Source organism: Borostomias antarcticus, assembly GCF_949987555.1.
Source record: "Borostomias antarcticus genome assembly, chromosome: 13".
Classification (NCBI taxonomy): domain Eukaryota; kingdom Metazoa; phylum Chordata; class Actinopteri; order Stomiiformes; family Stomiidae; genus Borostomias; species Borostomias antarcticus.
Window position 1 is genome coordinate 2,001,283 of NC_140246.1, and position 20,912 is coordinate 2,022,194.

General features: G+C 46.9%; 1 protein-coding gene across 1 annotated transcript; it reads right to left on the reverse strand.

The window, feature by feature from the left end:
- Positions 1-18,258: 18,258 nt before the first annotated feature.
- ntf3 (neurotrophin 3) lies at positions 18,259-19,080 on the reverse strand (the record flags this gene model as incomplete). The annotated part of the gene is made up of 1 exon (XM_084447995.1): positions 18,259-19,080. The coding sequence occupies exon 1, from the start codon at positions 19,063-19,065 to the stop codon at positions 18,259-18,261; it is 807 nt and encodes a 268-aa protein (XP_084304121.1). The 5' UTR covers positions 19,066-19,080.
- Between the last annotated feature and the right edge of the window lie 1,832 nt (positions 19,081-20,912).

The window sequence follows — 20,912 nt, forward strand, 5'->3', positions numbered from 1 at the left end:
AAGTCTCTCTGTTTGAGAGCACATTGATTTGAGTGAAGCAGGTTTGGGGGGGGGGGGGGCATTCACTGGACTTTTTCTGGGGCCCAGTCATTACTTTGCACAGGCCTGTTTATGTCCCTGCTGTTGCCTGCAGCAGATTTGAGTCTCTTTGCTGCGGGTAGGCTGTCATTGAAGTCAGAGGAGTCTTTTTTTATTTATCTTTGCTAAATATAGATAATTTAAGTTGCGATTTGTAGTGCATAATGCTTAACATCAGTTTTACTACGTGCCCTGATGATATCTGTGTTTGTTTTGACTGATGGCAATAGATATCTTAATGTGTAATTTCACCACGTTCTAGAATAGCTAGCTGCCGCTCCAGGCATTCTATCGTTGTCATGTGACTCATGTAAAGCTGTTCAGAGAGATGCACTCGGGTTTTTAGAGAAAAACGTATTCATTATTTTATTTTGCTCATTTAGACTTGCCAGTGCAGTGATCAACAGAAGACAAATGTGTGTTTGCTTGTCTTCTCCAGGTATGTGGCTCCATATAACTACTTGTGAATATGTTCTTTCTGAGAGTGTTTTAGCTCGCTACTGCCTGAGCACTGTTGCACTTCATACTTTGTCCAGCAGGTGGTGCTAGTTTACGACTTTTTATTTTAAGTCATGTTTTAATTTAATTGTACCTTTCACTATAGGAAAGATGAAAAAACATTGTCTTGTGGTGTTGAAGACATGTATTTAACATGTATATGTTGTAGAGATTTTACAAAAGCAGCAGATTTGAGTCTCTTTGCTGCAGACTTGCCAGTGCTGTGATCAACAGAAGACAAATGTGTGTGTTTGCTTGTCTTCTCCAGATTTTAGTGTCTCTGCTACAGTGAAATAAATTCTCCAGAGGAACACTGAGTCATCACTGTCCATGCCCTAAACCACGTCCGTTACATTAGCACGCGCGAAAGTTTCGTGTTTTTGGTGCATTTTTGCAGTTTAAAACAAGGACACAGCACACTACCAGTTGCCACTCAAGCGGTAGCCTCGCGTCACCAGTCTCTCCTCAGGGAGAAGAGCCAGGTGTCTATTTACTAGTCTCTCCTCGGGGAGAAGAGCCTGGTGTCTATTTACTTCACTGCCTAATTAAACCCGCCCCCTCATCCGGCTCAAGCCTGTAGAGCCCGCCTCCAACATCCGCTTGCTTTATTTTTCCTTAACCGGTAGTTCTCCTCACATCTTCTTTTACAATTTTCGTCGGTGTTATGCCTGGTGATGCCATCTCGAATGTTATCTACTCGAAACTTCACCATGTGCAGCCTACAGTAAAAAAATTCCAACAACTGTTCCAGACTGGAAGATTATGCGATGCGAACGAGACAGGCCCCAGACTACTCAAGCGGTGTGAAATTAAATTTACCGGTAGCATTCTTTCAAGGACTTTCAAAATAAAAGTAAGGGAAAACAAATCTACTTTTTTTTTTACTCACTTGGCATTGGTCCGAATGACATACTGTATACTGAAGTATGAAGTATATTGAATCTGATATACTAAATAGCCTAATATTTGGAGGACCTGTTCATCAGTTAAGGACAACCTTAATCTAAATGTTTGCAAGCAGACCATGAAAACGTGTTTATCTGAGACGAGGCGAGGGGGGGGGGGCTTCCAGGTCCAGTGTTAATTTGGAAGAAACCAAATCCACCTGTTGTAGCCTACTCGACTATGCAACGCCCAGTTACTGCGTTTGTAGGCCTGTGCTTTGATTTCTAGAGCCATGGTGCGTCATAATATTAAGATGTGGATTAATATGGGTTGGACTGTGTAGAACAGGACATCACTGAAGGCCTAGGTGTGAAATGCACGGACCGCCACTGAATTTGACCGATTAAATATTATATTTAATGTGCATAATGTGAGTTCTCAGGAGTGTGTGTGCAGCTGTGAGGTAGATTGTGAGTGCAGTGTCGTCTAAACAGAGGTGTAAGGAGAGATCTAGCTCCCTGCAGTCATTTACAGCCCGCTGTTTCATATGGTGTGATGTATTGGCTGCACCCCAATGTTCCACTGCCTGTGTGTGTGTGTGTGCGTGTGTGCGTGCGCGCGCGCGTGTGTGCGTGTGTGCGTGCTTGCTTTTGCATGTGTGCAGAGTGAGTGAGTTGGTATGATTCAGTGTGAGTTTGTAGTGTGTGTGTGTGTGTGTGCGCGTGTGTGTGCATGTGTGTAAGCTCTGCCGTTGGCAAATTCCAAAGCTGGCTTGACAAAACCTTGAGATGACCTGATTTGTCTCAGGTGATTTCCATTATGTTCCCGTTCCTTTTAGCTCCGCAGACAGACTGGTCTCTGTATCTCCAGGGCTGGAGGACATAGAGACGGAGAGACAGACACTGAGGGGCGGAGCCAGGCGCAGATAAAACACAGCGATGGCAGAGACACGTGGCCAGAGAAAAGACTCCTCCTCTCTCTTTTTTATTGTGTAGTCATGACAGAGACCATAAATAAAAGGCAGTTCACATCTAGCCAAGTCGATAGTTAAACGTAATTCAAGCCACTAGGGGTGTCGTACAGTACATCAAACTTCAGCGCAGGGGCCTCGGAGTAGTACATCTAGAGCGAGCGTGTGCGGTGGAATGTTCGGGGCTGGAGTTTGGGGGTAGAGCGGCCGTTTTTTATTTTATTTTTTAAAGACATTTTTTTTAGGGCATTTCTGCTTTATTAGGATAGGACAGTGTAAGGACAGACAGGAAAGGGAGGAGAGAGAGAGAGAGGGAAAGACATGCAGCAAAGGGTGTGGGCCGGATTCGAACCCACGCCGCTGCGTTAAGGACTAGCCTTTATATGGTGCGCGCCCCAACCCATTGAGCTACCGGGGCGCCCCCTAGAGGCCGGGGTTTGACTGGAGGTTTTTCACATGAGGCGGAGACTCCAGACTTGGGCAGTGAAAGAGCAGAGGAATCTTAAGCTGAGGATACACTACAAGATATTATGCCCGATTTTATACATGATTCACAATCCTGCCAAGTCTGTCCTAGTCAGCAGCAGTCTGCACTAGTTGGGGGTAGTCGGAGTGGCAATTTGGCACAGTAAGTGTATGAGGGGTACAGATTTAAATCGGCAAGTGTATGATGAGAACAGACTTCTCCCGATCCGAGTCGGAGCGAGTCGGAGCATATCAAACATGTTTGATATTTTTGAGCAGATTCTGGACGCAATCGTGTAGTGTAAACTCAGCACCACCTGGTCCAGTCGTTAAATGTGCGATACCCAGTTTTTCAGTTGTCATAGAAAAATCATCAGAAGCCAGTCGTCTAGTGTAGTTATACTCCCAGTCATTTCATAATCCGTTAAGATTGTGGAAGTCTTCTAGTGTATCCGAGGGTTTAGACAGACAGACGGCGCTGGTTGTAAAAATGTTGAGGGTAGAGGGAGTAGAGAGAGAGAGAGAGAGAGAGAGATGAGAGAGAGAGAGAGAGAGAGAGGGGCGGGGCTGTAGTAGGACAGTGAGACAGAGACAGAGGAGGAGGAGGAGCACACCACCTCTTGCCCCGAGGAGACAGACGCATAGGAATATGACTCCGATGACTCTTTCTTTCTTTCTCTCTCTCTCTCTCTCTCTCTCTCTCTCTCTCTCTCTCTCACTCTCTCTGTCGCTCTCTTTCTCTCCCTTGTCTCTCTGTCTCTAATGACAAACCTGCACCACAGGAGACACCTGTTTCTCCCTCTCCCATTCTCCTCCTCTTCCTCCACTCCTTTTCACCTCTCTCTCTCCCTCTACCTTTCTCTCCGTCTCTGTCAACATCTATTGTTGAGGTCCCCTTCAAAGGCCTCATGAAAGAGAGACCATGCCACATATGAATAATTTTGCTCTCCCTTTTCACGCGGCTACTTTTCATGTGTCACTCCTAAACTGCCAGGGGGCACACCTTACAAACACGCACACGCACGCGCACGCACACACACACGCGCGCGCACACACGCGCGCGCACACAGACGGGGCAGGATGAGTGTTGTCAGAACACACCCTGCTCCGTGCCACATCTGTGTAAACAGATCCACCTTGCGGAGTTGCTTTCAATGTTCTGTCCTTCACACACACACACCTGGCACCTGTACCCCCCCTCCCCCCACACACACACCTGTTACCCGTCACCTTTCCCACCTGCAGCCAAGGTCTATTGTCCAGGTCAAGTCATTTCCACCCCCTCTCCCAACCCTGTTCCCTCCTGTCTAATCTCCATACCCCAAACCCCAGTGTTATTGCAGTGCACCCAGCTACAGGAACATATAGTCCACGCGGGCCAAGCCTGTTCTATTGTCTCTCTCTCTGACTCCCCCACCCTGTCCCACGTGCCAAACCTCAGCCATTCATCTCCATCTGCATTTATTCTTGCTCTCCTGATGCAGATTTACCCTACAAGGCCGCGGAAAGGCTCCCATCCTGCCTCCCGATCTTGTTTTGACAATCGAACTTCCTCCGTAAGATTTATGTCAGGAGTAGACGACATATCCGATTATACACTTCACTTGCTTATGCTGTACTGCAGTCCGAAGAGCTTAAATCTGCTCGGTTTTTATATTCCTGAATTTTTGGGATGTTGTGCAGAGCAGTCTTTGGCGGGGTTCTTGAGAGAGCTGTCGGTTTCCGACGGAGGATGACGCACCTGGTTAACACATGACTCTCACTCGGTAGGTCCACCCAGAAAGACCAGGCTCTCCAGGCAGCCATGTTAGTTTGTTGCGATGCAACGCCCCAGACCAGGGCAGGCATATACAGTTAAGTACAGTTAATACAGTTAAATACAATACAGTTAAATACAGTTAAGTCATTTAACTTGGACGATGACAGTTTGTTGTTATTTTGGCCCTGTATTACTGAAATTATATAATCACTATGAGATTATAGTTCAGACTGTCAGCCTCAATTTGTGGCTAATACAGCCCTTTTCGTACATAGTCTTCCTATTTTAGCATGTCTTATACAAAAGTGTCTTAGTGGCAGTTAGTAGCAGGCTACTGTTTATGTATACTGTAGACAATATGTCCACATTGAGAACCAGGTTAGTTCTTTTTGATCCAATCGGTCTTCCGGTTCTGGGTGGTGTCTGTCGGGTCCATCTACATCCTGGTGTTGAGCTCGTCCTTGGTGTCATGTGTGGACTTGGGTACCAGACCCGACTCCTCCTGCAGAACCTTCCTCTGGAACTCCTGGGGGACAAACACCAGAACCAGTTCAAACAGGCTTCAAAACCTTTAGATTGTCCTTGACAGGGTAACTTGGGTAACTACAAAACTGTCAAATGGCCCCAATAGTGAAACATTGAATTGATTATTGAACTCACTCTTTGTACTCTTGGTTCTGTTGTCACTCAAATGCCCTCAGATTAACCCTCAGCTTTGAAACACTAGAACACATGTGGTTACAGAACTCCAAAGAAAGCTGGTCTTTGATGTCAGAGCAGCAACTGTCCACTGTTGCCTCATAACTGCCTTCTTCAATCAGTGCTGTACATGGTGAGAGATACATGACTATTCCCTGATCCTACTCCTACACTACTGTGGCTGTGTGTGTGTGTGTGTGTGTGTGTGTGTGTGTGTGTGTGTGTGTGTGTGTGTGTGTGCGTCCCCATCCCCATGTTCCTTACCCTGAACCTCCTCAGCCGTGCCAGCCTGTCTTGGAGGGCGTGCTCCTGTGTGGTGGCTAGCTCCGCTACGTGACTGCGCCACTGTTGCTCCTTTTCCTGCAGGACACACATACAGTACACACACACACACACACACACACACACACACACACACACACACACACACACACAGCTTAATCCACATCTAACCTCAACACAGACACAGATGCAGTAATCAAAACTTTGACCCCCAAACATCTCATGAAAACATTTTGTGCAATTTCTCCCCTCAGGGATAATAAATGAGTAAAGTACCTGCAGTACCCACCTGGGCTGGAACTCCAAACCCTAAAACCCTGAACCCTGAACCTTGAACCCTGAACCCTGATGTCCAAACCCTAAAACCCTGAACCTTGAACCCTGAACCCTAAAGTCCAAACCCTAAAACCCTGAACCCTGAACCCTGAAGTCCAAACCCTAAAACCCTGAACCCTGAAGTCCAAACCCTAAAACCCTGAACCTTGAACCCTGAACCCTAAAGTCCAAACCCTAAAACCCTGAACCTTGAACCCTGAACCCTGAAGTCCAAACCCTAAAACCCTGAACCCTGAGTGCCCATCTACGTGTTTCCAGCTCCCTGCTTAGTGTGTATCCTGTACTAGCCAGATCAGATCCCAGTTTAACAGGCCGCGTTTTATTTCCTGATGAACCGCAAGCTCACTGTCGCAGGTCAAGCTCCTGTCAGCCTGGTGATTTGTATGGGAATCCCCAGCGCTGTCTCTGCAGGACCCGCACCGCCTGCGGATCCTCCACTGGAGTCCCACAAGGGGGTTCTTGCATTTGCCGGAGCAAAAATGTGTCAAATTGGAGCACCGTTTACCGTGAAGGAATGTGCTATGGAAGTGCTTAAATTAATCCCCTATAAATAATTTTCCTGGAGAGGTGTTAATCTAGGTAACTCTGCCTATTTGTACTTATTGTGCTTCAGCAAATTCAGGCTCACGATCGCTCAACAGCAGAAGATGCCCACAAGTGCAGATCTAGGATCAGTTTAGCCCTCTTGAATCAGAGTATAAATCCACTATAGAAGGGAACGGAAAAAGTGAATGTGGATCAGTGCTTAGGTCAACGCGGTGCTGTTATGGCTCCCCTATAGGCAAGGTGGATGGGAAGGGTTCTTACTGTATTGTACTGTATGAGCTCTTCTTCTGTGGTGCCCCCAGTAAGCAGTACTTCCCTGAACCTGAGGACTGATGGAATGGGCTGGGGTTGACCCCTGACCCCTGAGAAGGGCCTTCTGGGATAGTGTTTCCTGTCCTGTATGAGATTCTGCGTTTGTGTGGCGAGAGTGTGAAACAGAATGCGGATCTCTGCGCGTCACTGGGGAACTCTTCAATCAGACACACTCCTTTACAACATGTTCCAGACATGTTCTGGGACCTTGCCTCCCTGCACCCCCCAACCCCCCCCCCCCCCACCCACCCACACACACACACACCCTTGTCTCTCCATAGACTCTCAATACATTTCCCCACACCCCCCTCCCCCACACCCCTCTTCACAGGCAGGGCGCGGTCAGTGGGACGCTGTATTGAAGCGGCTGCGTTTATTTGGTGTGTGTGTGATGGATGATAATGGGTTCAGGTGGGATACACATGAGAAACTGAGCACAGTCACTCTCTCAACGGACGCCGTCTGTCATCAATGACACGGATGTGTTCTTTCATGCTGCCCAGCCCAGTGTGTGTGTGTGTGCGTATGTGTGTGTGTGTATGCCCACGTGTGTGTGTGCGTGTGTGTGTGTGTGTAGTATAAGCGTGTCAGGGGAGCGGGAGCATGTGGAGAGGAAGGAAGCAGATGTAGCCAAGTAGGTTTACTGTCAGTCTTGAACACCACGCATTCGCCTCCCCGACACATGTGGGGACTGCGAGACTGAAAGCTGTTACCATTTCCTCCACAGTTAAATGCTCACAGCATGGCCAGAACAGCCTGTCCTTTCTTCTCTGGTGGAAAAGGGCATCAAAACAACTCCATCAGGATAAAAGTTTTTCTTTTTTCTTTTTTTTTTGGTCAGAATCTGGCCCAATAACAAAACATTGAGGAATATGTTATTGCCCCTGTCAATTAGGAGGTGTCTGGAGTTGGTCTGGCTAGTTTTCAAAGGTTGACAGGCGTGAGGTCATACCCCCGTTGAGGTGTCAGCACTGTGGAGATGGCCATGTGTCAGATATTCAAGTCGCTCTTGTTAAAGATGTGTGAGACTGGAATCCTCCACAGCAATGGTAACAACAACAGGCTTGTCCCTCGCTGACCTCACAGTCTCCTATCAGAGCGGAGCAGAGATGGCCGCTCGCAGCTCTCTCTCTCTCTCTCTCTCTCTCTCACACACACACACACACGCGCACACACACACACACACACAGACAGCTGGATGCCATGCTGGTGTGTGTGTGTGTGTGTGTGTGTGTGTGTGCGCGCATGTGTGTGTACAGTATGTGTGTGTGTGTGTGTGTGTGTGGGTGTGTGTGTGTGTGTGTGTGGGTGGGTGTATCAGGGCAGAGCGCCTGATAAGCTTAACGGTGTATACAGTATAGTGAACCGGAGCCCCACACAGGGAAGTGATTCTAGAAGTCCCTCTGGAGCCCGGCTACAGCTGGGTGTGAAACAGCAGCCAGATGAGCTCCAGGGCTGCCCTGTCTGTGTTTGCTTTGGACGGGAAAAGTCCATTCTCGGCGCTATCACCATTACAGCAATCAAGCTCAATTAAAGTAATGCGCTTCATTAGTGACCGATGGTCTTGGAAAATGGCAGTCCTGAGTTATGCGGAAACGTGGTATCATTTAAAGAACAGGTCCGCTATTTATACAGTAAATACCAGACCTATCCTTTAACTAAATGCTAAACAGGTTGATGGTGCGTACGGTAGGCGTGCGTGTGCGTGTGTTTGTGTGCGTGCGTGCGTGTTTGTGCGTGTGTGTGCGTGCGTGTGTGTGAGTGCGTGTGTGTGTGTGTGCGTGCGTGCCTGTGTGCGTGTGTGTGCGTGCGTGTGTGTGTGCGTGCGTGCGTGCGTGTGTGTGTGTGTGCGTGTACCTTTTTGCTCTCTTCCAGCTCCCTCTGTCGCTCCTGCTCCTGCTGTTGCCGCTCCTGTCGTCGTCGGATCTGTCAGTCATGACGTCACACACAGGAAGTTCCACACAGTTAATGAAGCGTTCTAGCATGGCTGTGTCCTCCTCTGTCTCAGTCCTGTTGTCCACAGGCCGTTTCTGTGTCTGTCCACTAGCTCTACATGCAAATGAGCTCCTTGCTCCCCACTCCCACTCCACCCTTGCCTCCAGAAGTTCAAGCAATGCAAATGCACTAGGCCGTTTCTGGATGGTTAGTCATGTTTTTTTCAGACGGGGTCAGTATAGGTTCCAATGAGTCCTGTTCTGACCCATCTTTTGTCCCTGGCCTTTGAATAGAGTTGAGCCTGCCTCCCGGTAATCCAACTGTTGCTATTTTAGTCTCTCTTTACTTGACAAATTATTTTGTCATTTGCTGCACTTTATTTTGTATTTGAGTCCTTGTACTTATTTGTATTTGTACTTTTGTACTACTTTTTATGTTCTCTATATGTATTTTTTGCTCTGTTTCTTACCTGTGAAGCACTTTGGTTCAACCCCAACTGTTGTAAATGTGCCATCCAAATAAAGCTGACTTGACTTGACTGAAGACTTCAAGAAGTACTACAACAATCCTCCCTCCTAAGCACTTATTGTATTGTATTGTATTGCACTGTACTTTAGATTGCTATTCTTGCACTTTGCCTTCAGCACTAGATTATGCTCTTGGTCACTTGTTTTAGAAAGAAGATGCACTTCTGAGTTCTGGCAAGTAGTAGTACATTGGCTTTTCCTACGTTAAATGCAATTATTGTTAGTCGCTTTGGATAAAAGCGTCTGCTAAATGACTGTAATGTAATGACTGACATCAGAACTGGAGGCACATCTGAATGGCTTGTGGAAACATGTGTTCCAAATTTGTCTGCTCACAAAAACTGACTGCATGGGTTTTCATTCTGATGTTACAGTGTTAGTGTTAGAAGGCCCATCAGAGACCAAGTCTGCAAGCACCAAGCACCCAAATGTGCCTGCAAAAGCACTGAAAAGGGACTAATAAGTAGATGAGTAGTAAATAGGGGACCGTTAATCCTCATCCTACCAAATGGGGCTCTCGGTCACAGACCCCAGAGGTATACTTTTTGTCATATGTCACTGGTGCTTTATTTTATCATTCCAATTTTTCATGACTTTGTCAACAAATTTGTTCCTAATGACTTCATGTCATTGTTTTCTGTTTGTTTCAATTTAAAAAGCAATGTATAGGGGTCATTTTGAAAAAACAATTTGCCTATGTAGTTTTGAAAAAACAATTTGAGTTCCTGTTTGACATGGATCCTAATTTAAAGTATCACACATGCCATCAGGGGGATAGGGGCACAGATATGTGTGTGGTATGAGCAGTTTGTTGATCTCAGAGGCCAGCGCTGTTTCTTAGATTTAAAGAAAAGTGTATATTTTCGTATTACATGTAAATTAACTGTAAATTAGCTAAAATAACAATATTTTCTCTCAGATTACATTAATCACAAAGCCTAACTAATAACGTCTGAGAAAAAAAGTTAAAATTTTGCTATGGTGGTTGTTTCTTCTAGTAGTTTATTCTTGGGGACCGCAGTCAGTAGTCCACGTATGTTAAGTACTGCTTAGTATGTACAGTAGGATGAGTTACAGCTACTGTACATGACAAGGGCAGGTGGTAACAGTATACAGCATGTTTAGGCTGGCTCAGTGAAGGTGTATGGACGGTCCGATAGAAAGCCCACCCTCTCCTGGCGTCCGTGGCTCCAGTCAGACTCCGGGCTGCTGGGCTCCTCTGCCCTCCTCTCCTCTGCTCTCTGTCTCTCGCTCAGGAAGGCGTAGTCCTCCTCTTTACAAATCCCTCTCATAGACTACACACAGGAACACACACACCACAAGGTAAACCTTTCTACTGAACACACACACCTCTCACTGCTCAGCTCATACCTCAGAGGAGACTCCCAGTGTATTAGCCTATACTCCGCGCTTTAATGGTGCTAGACTACAGTGGTTCTGTATTAGATAAAAACAGATAGATAAGAGCTAAGCCCCACCAGTGTACCTTAGACATCGGGATCCCCTGAAACCTCTTCACGTGAGCCATCCTGCAATAGGACAGGTCCCAGAGAACAGCTTAGAATGGACTCCATCGTGGTTCCATGGTGAACCTATTCAATATTTACTGTACCACACTACACTGCTCAAGATACTGTATAGCAGGACATTCAGCAACAACAGAGCAGTATGCTCTATTTAGGCAATTGACCACGAGAGGCAGTGGGTTACAGGGGATTTTACCACAGCTACGGGGCGTTGTTAGGCCCGACGCGATAGCGGAGTTATTAAAACAGTTCTCCAGAGCACTCGTTTTTGCTGGTAGGGGTGTGGAAGTGTTGGAGTCGGACTGATGAGTGCGTTTTTGTAATAGGATACGAAAAAGGCGAGGTTGCTGCGAGTGGTTGCTACGCAAAGCATAGCCTACCGCTTGATTTTATCAATGGCCTCGTCAATGAGATTGACGGCGCATTAATACTAATTGTTATGCGGTCGCAGCCGTGGGTTACAGAGTATTTTACCACGGCTGCTAGCCAATCAGAATCAAGTATCCAAACTCTCCGTTGTAGAAAAAGATTTTGAAGCCTAGACAGCATAGGTACATGTACATCTCTCAGCCACAGCATGACGATGGTACACACACTACTTTAGTATAGTTCTGTACCAGAACACCATGTACCATCCAAACAATGACAAGACAATGCCCCCTCAATATATTTGAGTGTAACAGCCGCAGATATCCATATGTCAGACTCCTAAGCAGTTGGACTCTCCTCAGTCTCTCTTCATGCAGTGAACCCAACACAGTGAATGGTGGTCTGGCTCACCTGTCCCGCCAGGTCCAGTGTCTCTGTAGTGTTCAGTAGCGCTCTGCGGTGTCCTCTCTACCTCGCCTCTGCCCCTCTTAACGCCACGCGGTCAGCGACCGGTCATATAGCGTGACGGCACGTGTCCGACGCGCGAGCTATTTCAGCGCCAGCTTGACAGAAGTGCCACTCTCTCACTAATAAAGAGCCGGGCCGCGCCAAGGAGGTGATGGAGAGGCCGGCTCCAGGCTTGGAGGCCCTCTGGGTGAGATCATGGCCCAGATCAGGGTCACTCAACTCTGGGCCTGGAGGAGCCCAAAGAAGGACAGTTTTTCTTTGCTATAGGCTCAGCATGCTGTACTTGATTCCAGTGCTGAACTGATCAGGAAGCCATTTTGTTCTGACTGTATACAGTATGTGTTTCTTAATTAATTAATTCATTAATTAATTAAATTGTATTAAATCAATAAATTCAACTAAAATGTCCAAACCCTAATCACAGTCCAAGGGGAATTCAATGTTGGAGAGTATTGGCCCTGCACACAGGTCAGCCCACTGGTTCAGAACATCGACCCCTGGGGTCATGACCCCTCAGCGAGGTCCAGGACTGTCCCAGTGGGTTTTGGAGCTGTTGAGGCGTCCACTAGCAGGGGACAGAGACAGCGCTATGTGAGTGAGAGGACGTAGCCGGACATGGGATAGGATGTTTATGGCGGAATGGGTTGCTTACCGGCTGTTTAGTGTGTTGGTAAAATAAATCTAATTTCTTGAAAATAATCTAATTTATTGAGATTTAAATAGTCCACGTTGTTCCTTGATACTGAGGTATGCCTATATAATGCCCTTCTTGTCTCATACCCATGCCTTTGGGCATGTAAAATGTTACATTATCTTGAGGCTACAGCAATTTGAAAATGTTGCCTACAGCATCACTTGTTTGAAAGCACCCAAGAGGATGTAAAGCTACAACATCCCTCGTTAGGCCATGCTTGTACGGTTTGCGTTAAGGATTGACCCTTTACTGAGAGAGGTTAGGTTTTGAGTTATGCCTGGTGAGTCCCATGGGACACTGGTTAGGGTCAGGGGTCAGGGGTCAGGACTCAGTGTTGTGACTGTGAGGGCGGTGTGGTGAGTCAGAGGTAACCTATGCCTGCGGTTAACCTGAAACACAAGGGCTCGTCCAATCACCTGGGAGCAATGTGAGGACAAGTGTAGATGGTGTTACAAAACATGCGTTTGTCAAGACTGGTGAGTCGATGAATGTGAGATAGTTTGATAGACATTCTAGACATTCACTTCTGTTTGTGCCCGGATATATAGCCCGGGTGACCTCTCACCCAGGCTCGGGGTGGTAAAAGGATAGCCCCTCGGCCCCGAGCCTGGGGAGGGGGAGGACACAACATCGAAACCTACACGAAGAAGAAAAGATTTCTGTTTGCTCAAAAGACTTCCCCAAGTTCACATTCACCACAAGGATGCCGTCTCGTAGCATACTGTAGTGTGTCCTACTATGGCTCGAGGGATCATTGCGTCACTGAATGATCCAGGCATGGCTTGAGAGAACACTGTATTCCTGGAGTTCTGAAAACTAAGTGCTTTTTGCATTAGATACAAGATCAGCAAGGCAAACTTAATGAGTTGTGATGTGTTTCAGTGCTTCAAAGGATTCATTCATTTCTCATAAGAATTTCCTTCATGCTGAATGGCTTTTGAAAGCCTGCTGGTATGTCTCAGCCTACTTATAACAGGCAGATAAGCATGCTGGAACAATTTATTCTATTTCAGAAGCAATTCCTCGCTATTGAGGCAGAAATTACAATTGCTACAGTGTATATACAGTATACATAATTATTTATCCCAATTCCCACCATGTTAAAGTATAACTTTGTTGTTTTGTGTTCTCTGGTCTCATCTGAATGGTGTAGATGCACTCTAATCTCTTCGGCACGTAGAGTACCTCTGCAAGGTGTCAGTTGACCTGGAATAACGATTTAGTGCCCCTGTCATGAGGGAGTCCTTCCAGCCTTTTGGTCTTAGGGGATGGGTCTTAACTCCTCTTAAGACTGCACCGCAAGAGGCTTATGTCCTCATTAACTATTGTCCACCGTTATTTCAGGCCTTCTGTGGCGTTGACACACCACTTATTTATAGGTTAGCAAAGTTCTGTTGCTCGCTTCGACATCCTCCTTTTAGTGTTTTGCCCCTGGCCATCCAGAGGGTGAAAGGGGTGCACTCTGAGCTTATCAGGGCTAGAAAGATACTTTAATTGGAGAAACGTCTGACCCCAATCCCTTGGGTTATGGCAAGGATGCTGGAACAAGGGTGCTGGAACAGTGGATTGGATAAGGTAATATAGGGACAGGGTCTGGGGCTTGGGTTTAGGACTGGGACTAGGGTTTAGGACTGGGCCTCGGGTTTGGGACTGGGCCTCGGGTTTGGGACTGGGGCTAGGGTTTGGGACTGGGGCTAGGGTTTGGGACTGGGCCTAGGTTTTGGGACTGGGCTGAGGCTGGGGCTAAAGCTAGAGTTGGGGCTGTGTCTGGGGCTGGAGCTGAGTCTAGGGTATTATGGAACTAGACCAGAGAGTGGGACTGGACCAAATTGGGACTTGTATGGGATTGGTATACCATACTGTACACTACCCAGGCTTTGACCCTGACTCCATCAGGGACTAAAATAACATTTGATTTGTGGGAACATGTCAAGCAGTGTGGAGTATCTACGTGTCCCTCCACTGCAGTAGAGGTCACAATCTCTCCAGCTACTCTCTTTCTCTCTCTCTCTCTCTCTCTCTCTCTCTCTCTCTCTCTCTCTCTCTCTCTCTCTCTCTGCCCCGCCCCCCCACCCCTCACTTTCTCCATCTCTCTCTCTTTCTCTCACGGGACGTGGGAAAGGGACCCAATCTCCAAGATAAACACTAGCAAGCGCATATCAGGTGGACCAGAGCATGAATAGTGCAAGCTACTGTAGTTAAACCAGCCTATGAGATCTACAGTATAAAAACACAGTTACAATAACAGTCATTAGATGAAGTCAGTTATATAAAACATAGTCATGTTTATTCAGACACTGGACATGTTTCACACATACAGGCTGTTTCTGGTGGTGGAGGATAGAGTGTCTGTTAAGCGCTGCTCTGAGATCTGTGCTCCTTCAAGTATCATTAGTGTACTATGTCGACAGAGCAGACTGGAGATCAGGAGCGGCAGGGGAAATGCTTTTGTCAAACTTAACAAACATACATACATACAAGGAACAGCTGGGAAAGTTACACCAGCCAGCAAAACGATTATTGAACAACAAACATCCAACAGACAAGTCATTTTTTTACTAAAATAGAGATCTGTTTTGTCACATTAATTTCAGTCTTGCACAGCCTGGAGAGAGAGGGGCGAGGAAGGGTACGGGGTACACAAATATCTTTTCGATTTTCCTTAAAATGTGGTGTTTTTGGCACATTCTTCCTTTTTCTTACTCTTTCAAATAGCCACGAACTAGGGTAGCGATAAAGAAGCAAAAGTCCTTGCTTCAGTAAATGCATTGGTTTCAGCTTAACAATGGTCACCATGCTGGCTAAGAGGGTCTCGTAAGCAGCAACAATTACGTACAGTTTGCATGACAACAGCAGGGCATATCAACACAATTTCCAAAAAAGTGGGAAACGTTAAAACTCAACAACCTAGTACGGTATCACAGTATACAGTATGGTTGTTCAGGATACAGTCCTGTGCTATACACGATTGGATTCCGTTTGAGTCTTTTGAGTTCTGTAATATTGTACGAGTTCTGTTTGGTTGTGAGTTCTGTTGAGTTCTGTTGTGTTGTTTCGGAGTTCCGTAGTGTGTGTGTGGCTTCCAGGTCTCAGGCATGTCAATGTGCATTGGTGTTTGTTGCAGAAAAGGCAGTGCGGTCAGGGTCCCGAGAAAGACAGTGTTTGTGTGTGTGTGTGTGTGTGTGTGTGTGTGTACCGAGAGTTCACTAGAAAAACATCCTGTTGTGTAGATCTTCTAGAACACTATACATACAGAGCTGTGGTTATTACACAAACACAGAGACACACTCACACACAGAGTCGAGTGGGTGGTCAGCGTTGGAGCGTCAGTTCACCCCCAGCTGTTATCACTGAGGAGCACAAGAGAACTGGACTCACACACCCTAGGAGCCTCACCTGTAAGTCATTCTCTGTATAGATCCACTCTCATTTCCTTCCCCTGCTCACTCCCGGCCCTCTAAGGTCTTAAAGCCTACAGTTTCGACGCCTCCTCGTCCATGTACACAAACGGTCTATTATCAGCTTGTAAATCTCAGACGTTCGGGGCAGATGCTGTCTAGCGGTGCCAACATCAACATAATATAGTACTAAGATCCACACCGGTTTAACCGTTCAGATTTATTTGGCGCCACATCTGTTTCTCTGCTCTCCCTTTGTGTTGACCTCTGTCAGCTGCGTTCGCCTCTGTGAACTGTATTAGCTTGTGTTTTCTGTGAGAGATGAATTTAAAAATATTCTGAGTTTGAAGGATGGTCGGAATAGAATTAGAATTAGCAGAACGGACATTTCCATTTAAAGTCATGTTGGGTATATTGGTGACCATATTTGGCAAAAGGTTTGGAATGTTTGCTTGTCGAAGTTTTAGTCTAGCGTATGAGTTGACCGTTCAGGTCAGCTCACAGATCTGCAGCTTAGCTCAGGGCCTCCTGTTCGATTGGCGAGTGCCAAATCTAGAGTTTAACCGTGAGTTTTACTCTGACTGAGCCGCCCTTGGGCCATTTAATCCTCTGTTGGCTTGTCTTTGGATACCCTTTATAGCTCTTGGTCCGGCTGCCATTTTGGATTCCTGAGCCCCCGCACTTACAACTCCTGCAGATCTCCCATTGATATCAGCACAGGATTGACACCTAGTGCTTTAGCTTGGACCCTTTCCTCAAGTGGGTATTCAAGTCTAAGAGTGAGACTTTCCTACAATCCTCTTCCCTCTCAGCCTTTCACCTCCTGAGCATGTCAACGCTGAGAGCGCGGGCTTTTCTTACATTAGCACACAATGGAGAAACACGCCCGGCCTTTTTATAGTGTCCCAGCTAGCGCATTGAAGAGCTCCTCACCCCCCTCAGCCTGTCAAGTGGTAAACCCTCTCAGAGGGCAGATTACGCCACAAATCCCAGCTCTGCACGTATGTACATCTCCTTAAGGCAGCTTTGTCCCGACGTAAGACCGCTGTGTCATTACACACGGCACGTTCCGCCGTCTCTTCCCCTCACCTGCTACATCATCTTGAGGGGTGGGGTTAGGGACAGAGACTGCGGCCTGGAGCAGAGGGTTAGGGGTTAACGAAGGTTTGAAAGAGGTGTCTGATTGGTCACAATGTGCTGAGAAGCTTAGGTCAGAGATAATTAGTGACAAATCACCTCATAATAAAGGTGGTTGGCATTGCATGATGGGTATTGTAGTTCTGGCTCAAATGGTTCAGTCGGGATATTGTCTGACAGGATTGAATGGGTTGTCTCTGTTCCAAGCTCTCTCTTTAAGGTCTGTGCTGTGCCACATAAACAGCAGGCTCTCTCCTCTCACGCCAACACTCCCCTGCAGTTAATACTCAGGAATTTGGGACAGAACAATCCTTTACACTCAGTCACGAGTTCAGTATTTTTTGGGCTTCCGTGGTAATTCAGGATTTAATAGGGTTTAATCATCTCATCTCCAACCCAGTCCTTCTTCATACAGTATTCGCATTCTGAGTTCTGTGTATCTTCCGTACTTTATTTACTTCTATGACCGACTACAGTCTCAAAGGGTCTGGATGAGCCTCACTGAGCTGAATCCTAACTTCAGATACATAAAGTGAACAATAAGTGATCTATTGATATCTATGGGAGATCGGAGTAACGGAGCCCGTGCAGGTCACAGGGAGGAGTGGACTTATTTCTGACCCACAGAGACAAATGACCTTGTCCGTACAGCTCAGATATGAAGGCAGAAAGACTGTACAACCCCCCCCCCTCTTGTTCAAGACCTTACAGTTAATAAATGTACATTTGATAGAAAAGTCACTAATCACACAATGAAACACTTGTCCAGTGGTCTTAGGGGGTCCTGTCCTGTGTCTGGTCGAGACAGCGAACCAGCAGTTACAGAAATAGACATCCGTCGAATCCCATGCGTTTTTTGGGTATATCAGTATACAGAATATCAATGTTCATCAAAAGACAATCGAACCATGTTCCTTGTCAACAAAGGAGGAGGTACAGAAACTGATGTACGTAATCAGCTCGGTAAGGAATACTGTGTGTTAATTTAACTGTATGTATGTGTGTTTGGTGAACGGCCCTCTGTGTCAGCTGACCACCACAGCTGTGTCCTGTGTGATGTCGTAACCTCTCCCCTGCACCCATGCTTGGTCAAGGCACGTCGTCTGGCCACGCCCCCACAGCTACGGGGTGTGGCATCACTCTAATGAGTTCATAGCTTTCTTTTTTTTTTGGGATAGATTTTCCTTTGATGAAGACTTCAATAAATAACACAAATATATTTATACATCATATATATAGACATGTATAAACTACATGCATTTCATATAATTTAAATAATAATTTATATGTACAGCCCACCCCCCCCCCCACCCACCCCCCCACCCCCCAAAAAAAGGAATGCTATCACTTAAGAGATCTCAGTGGTCGTTTTGTTTATGTCCTGCGGTGTTTCCGTGACAACGCGCAGACACAGGAAGTGTCTATGCGTATCCAGCGCCAGCCCACGGTCGTCCTGTCCTGCGTGAGCGCACGCACGTACGTCTGCGACGTCTTACACTGCGAGTTCCAGTGCTTGTCGTCGATGCCCCTGCAGCCGCTCTTGTAGGGCTTGGCGTTCCGACACTTGGTCTCGTAAAAGTACTGTTTGACCTCCGCCGTGCCGCTGGTCTTGATCTGTCCCAGCACGGTCACGTGACGCCCCCTGATGTCCACCGCGTTGGTCTTGTCCGTCACCCACTGGCTCTCGCTGTCGCACACCGAGTACTCGCCGCGGTAGCTCTTGTGCTCGGCGTAGCGCTTCCTGCGGGCGCCCGTCTTATTGGTCCCGTCCGAGCTGACGACATAGTCATCTATGAGGTAAAGGGGCGGGGGCTGGAGGGGGAGCCGGTCGCTAAGCAACACACGGGGGGAGTTGTAGCGCTTGTGCTGCTTCAGCAGCTCTGAGGAAAGAGAGGTGATCGGCTGGTGGAGCGAGCTTCGTCCTTCTGGGGAGTTCACGTCCTCTAGGGGGGCGCTGGAGTCGGGCAGGCCCAGCGGGGGTAGCTTATCTTGGGCTTTGAGGTCCTTGCCCTCCCTCTGGCTCTGGTTGTGCCTGGGCCGCCCCCTGGTCAGGTCAGCCTGGAGGAGCTTGATGATGAGGGAATTGATGGGGTCCTGACTGGGCTTCTGCTGGCGGTCCATGTTGGTTGCCTGGATACCATAGAGGTACGCGAGGAACATGACGTACAACAGGATGGACATCACTAGATTCACCTGTAAGATCTGGAGAGACAGGAAACACTCATCAGTTCGCCGTTAAGTATCACCTGTGATCATACTTTGTCACGTCATTAAATCCAGTCAGTATTCAGATAGAAAGCAAATACCAAGTTGTATCAGACATCATATTAATATCAATTACTTATCTCTAGTCAGAAGGCAGTAAGAAAATAAGTCATTATTTATGTAATGAGTTAGCAGTGGAAGTATGCAAACAGCTCTTAGTCATGAGTTAGCAATGGGAGTGTGCAAACAGCCCTAAGTCATTTCCCATTGTCCACTTTCACATCGGTTTTTATGAATCATATCACTATACATCACATCCTGGTTGGCCTGGGCTGTGTAGTGCTTTGTTTGTCTGACGGGCAGTTTTATGTGGCAAGAGGTCCCAGTTGTAAACATTAAAAGTAACAGCTCTGTTGGGTATTCAGTTATGTATGAGAGCTGGCGAGTTGCTACGCGTACCGCATACCAGGAGGGAGGAAGAGCACATTACTTTCTTGTGTGACGTACAGTATGGAACTGTATGGGTCGTCCATTTAGCAAGTGCATGCTCTGTTTCACACACACATGTGACCAGATGTGATGTGTGTGTTTACATTGAGTGTGTTTACTGTACTTTACGCATTCAGCAAATACACATGCATACAGTATATATTTAGTGTGTGTACACACTTAACCTCACACACACACATATACACATATTGTACAGTACATACAAATGCATATACGTATACATGCAGTACACACACATGCACACATAGGTACACACACACACATACACACACACATACATCCAAGCAGATAGGTCTATGTTGCAGTGTAAGCCTACAGTATAACACGAGCCTCGCAACCTGAAGCTTCAGTAGTCAGTACTCTGTAGCCCCCCCGCCCCCCCCCACGCCGACAGGCACAACTACTCTAACTAGCAGGAGAAACCTGACTTGCAGCCCTGTAGACTGTGAATCCCCCAGTTAGATACCTAGGTCTGCACTCGAGCATTATGCTTGGAAAGTAAAGTATTTATTCAATTACCCGCCGGGGTGTAAAGTAGGATGTGTTGTATTGTATCACGGACTGTGCTCATATAACAGTGAGCCCAGTCTATACAATACTGATAGACACAGTGCAAGCGATCCTCGGTCATGTTTGACATGTGATCATCACAGAGTCAAAACAGGAAATGACAGCATACTCCTCAGGCCAAACAACAACCTGATCAGGTCTAAATAAGTTGCCAACATTCAAACACCCTGACAAAGTTCCAGGTAATTGTAGGTGCTGTTGTGATGTTTTTTGTGGGTATTTTATAGTGTTACAGTATTATGTTGGGACTCTTAAGACATTCTATGCCTGTTTGGTCATTAATCTCACCCAGTCTGTGAATGGAAGAGAAAGTGAGCTTGCATCCATTCCATGCACTGGAGGTGTGTGTGTCTGCGTGCGCGCCTGCGTGCATGTGTGTGTGTGTGTGTGTGTGTGTCCATGTACAACATTTGTATGTACTAAACGCAAGTGTGTGTGATTCTTCCTCTGGTCCTGTCATAGTGGGCCTCTCTCAGGGGTGGAGCAAGGAGGTCAGGAGGATCGGGTGACGGGCCGACAGAAGCTACTTAGCAGACTGACACACCGAGACAGACGCTGACCCAGAATAACAACAGGTGTAAATAATGAGATGGGGTCTTACGATCAGACAGGGTTGAGACAGGGGAGACAAGGAACTGAAGGAGTCAGATGAACTAAAGGAGTCAGATGAACTGAAGGAGTCAGATGAACTGAAGGAGTCAGATGAACTAAAGGAGTCAGATGAGCTGAAGGAGTCAGATGAA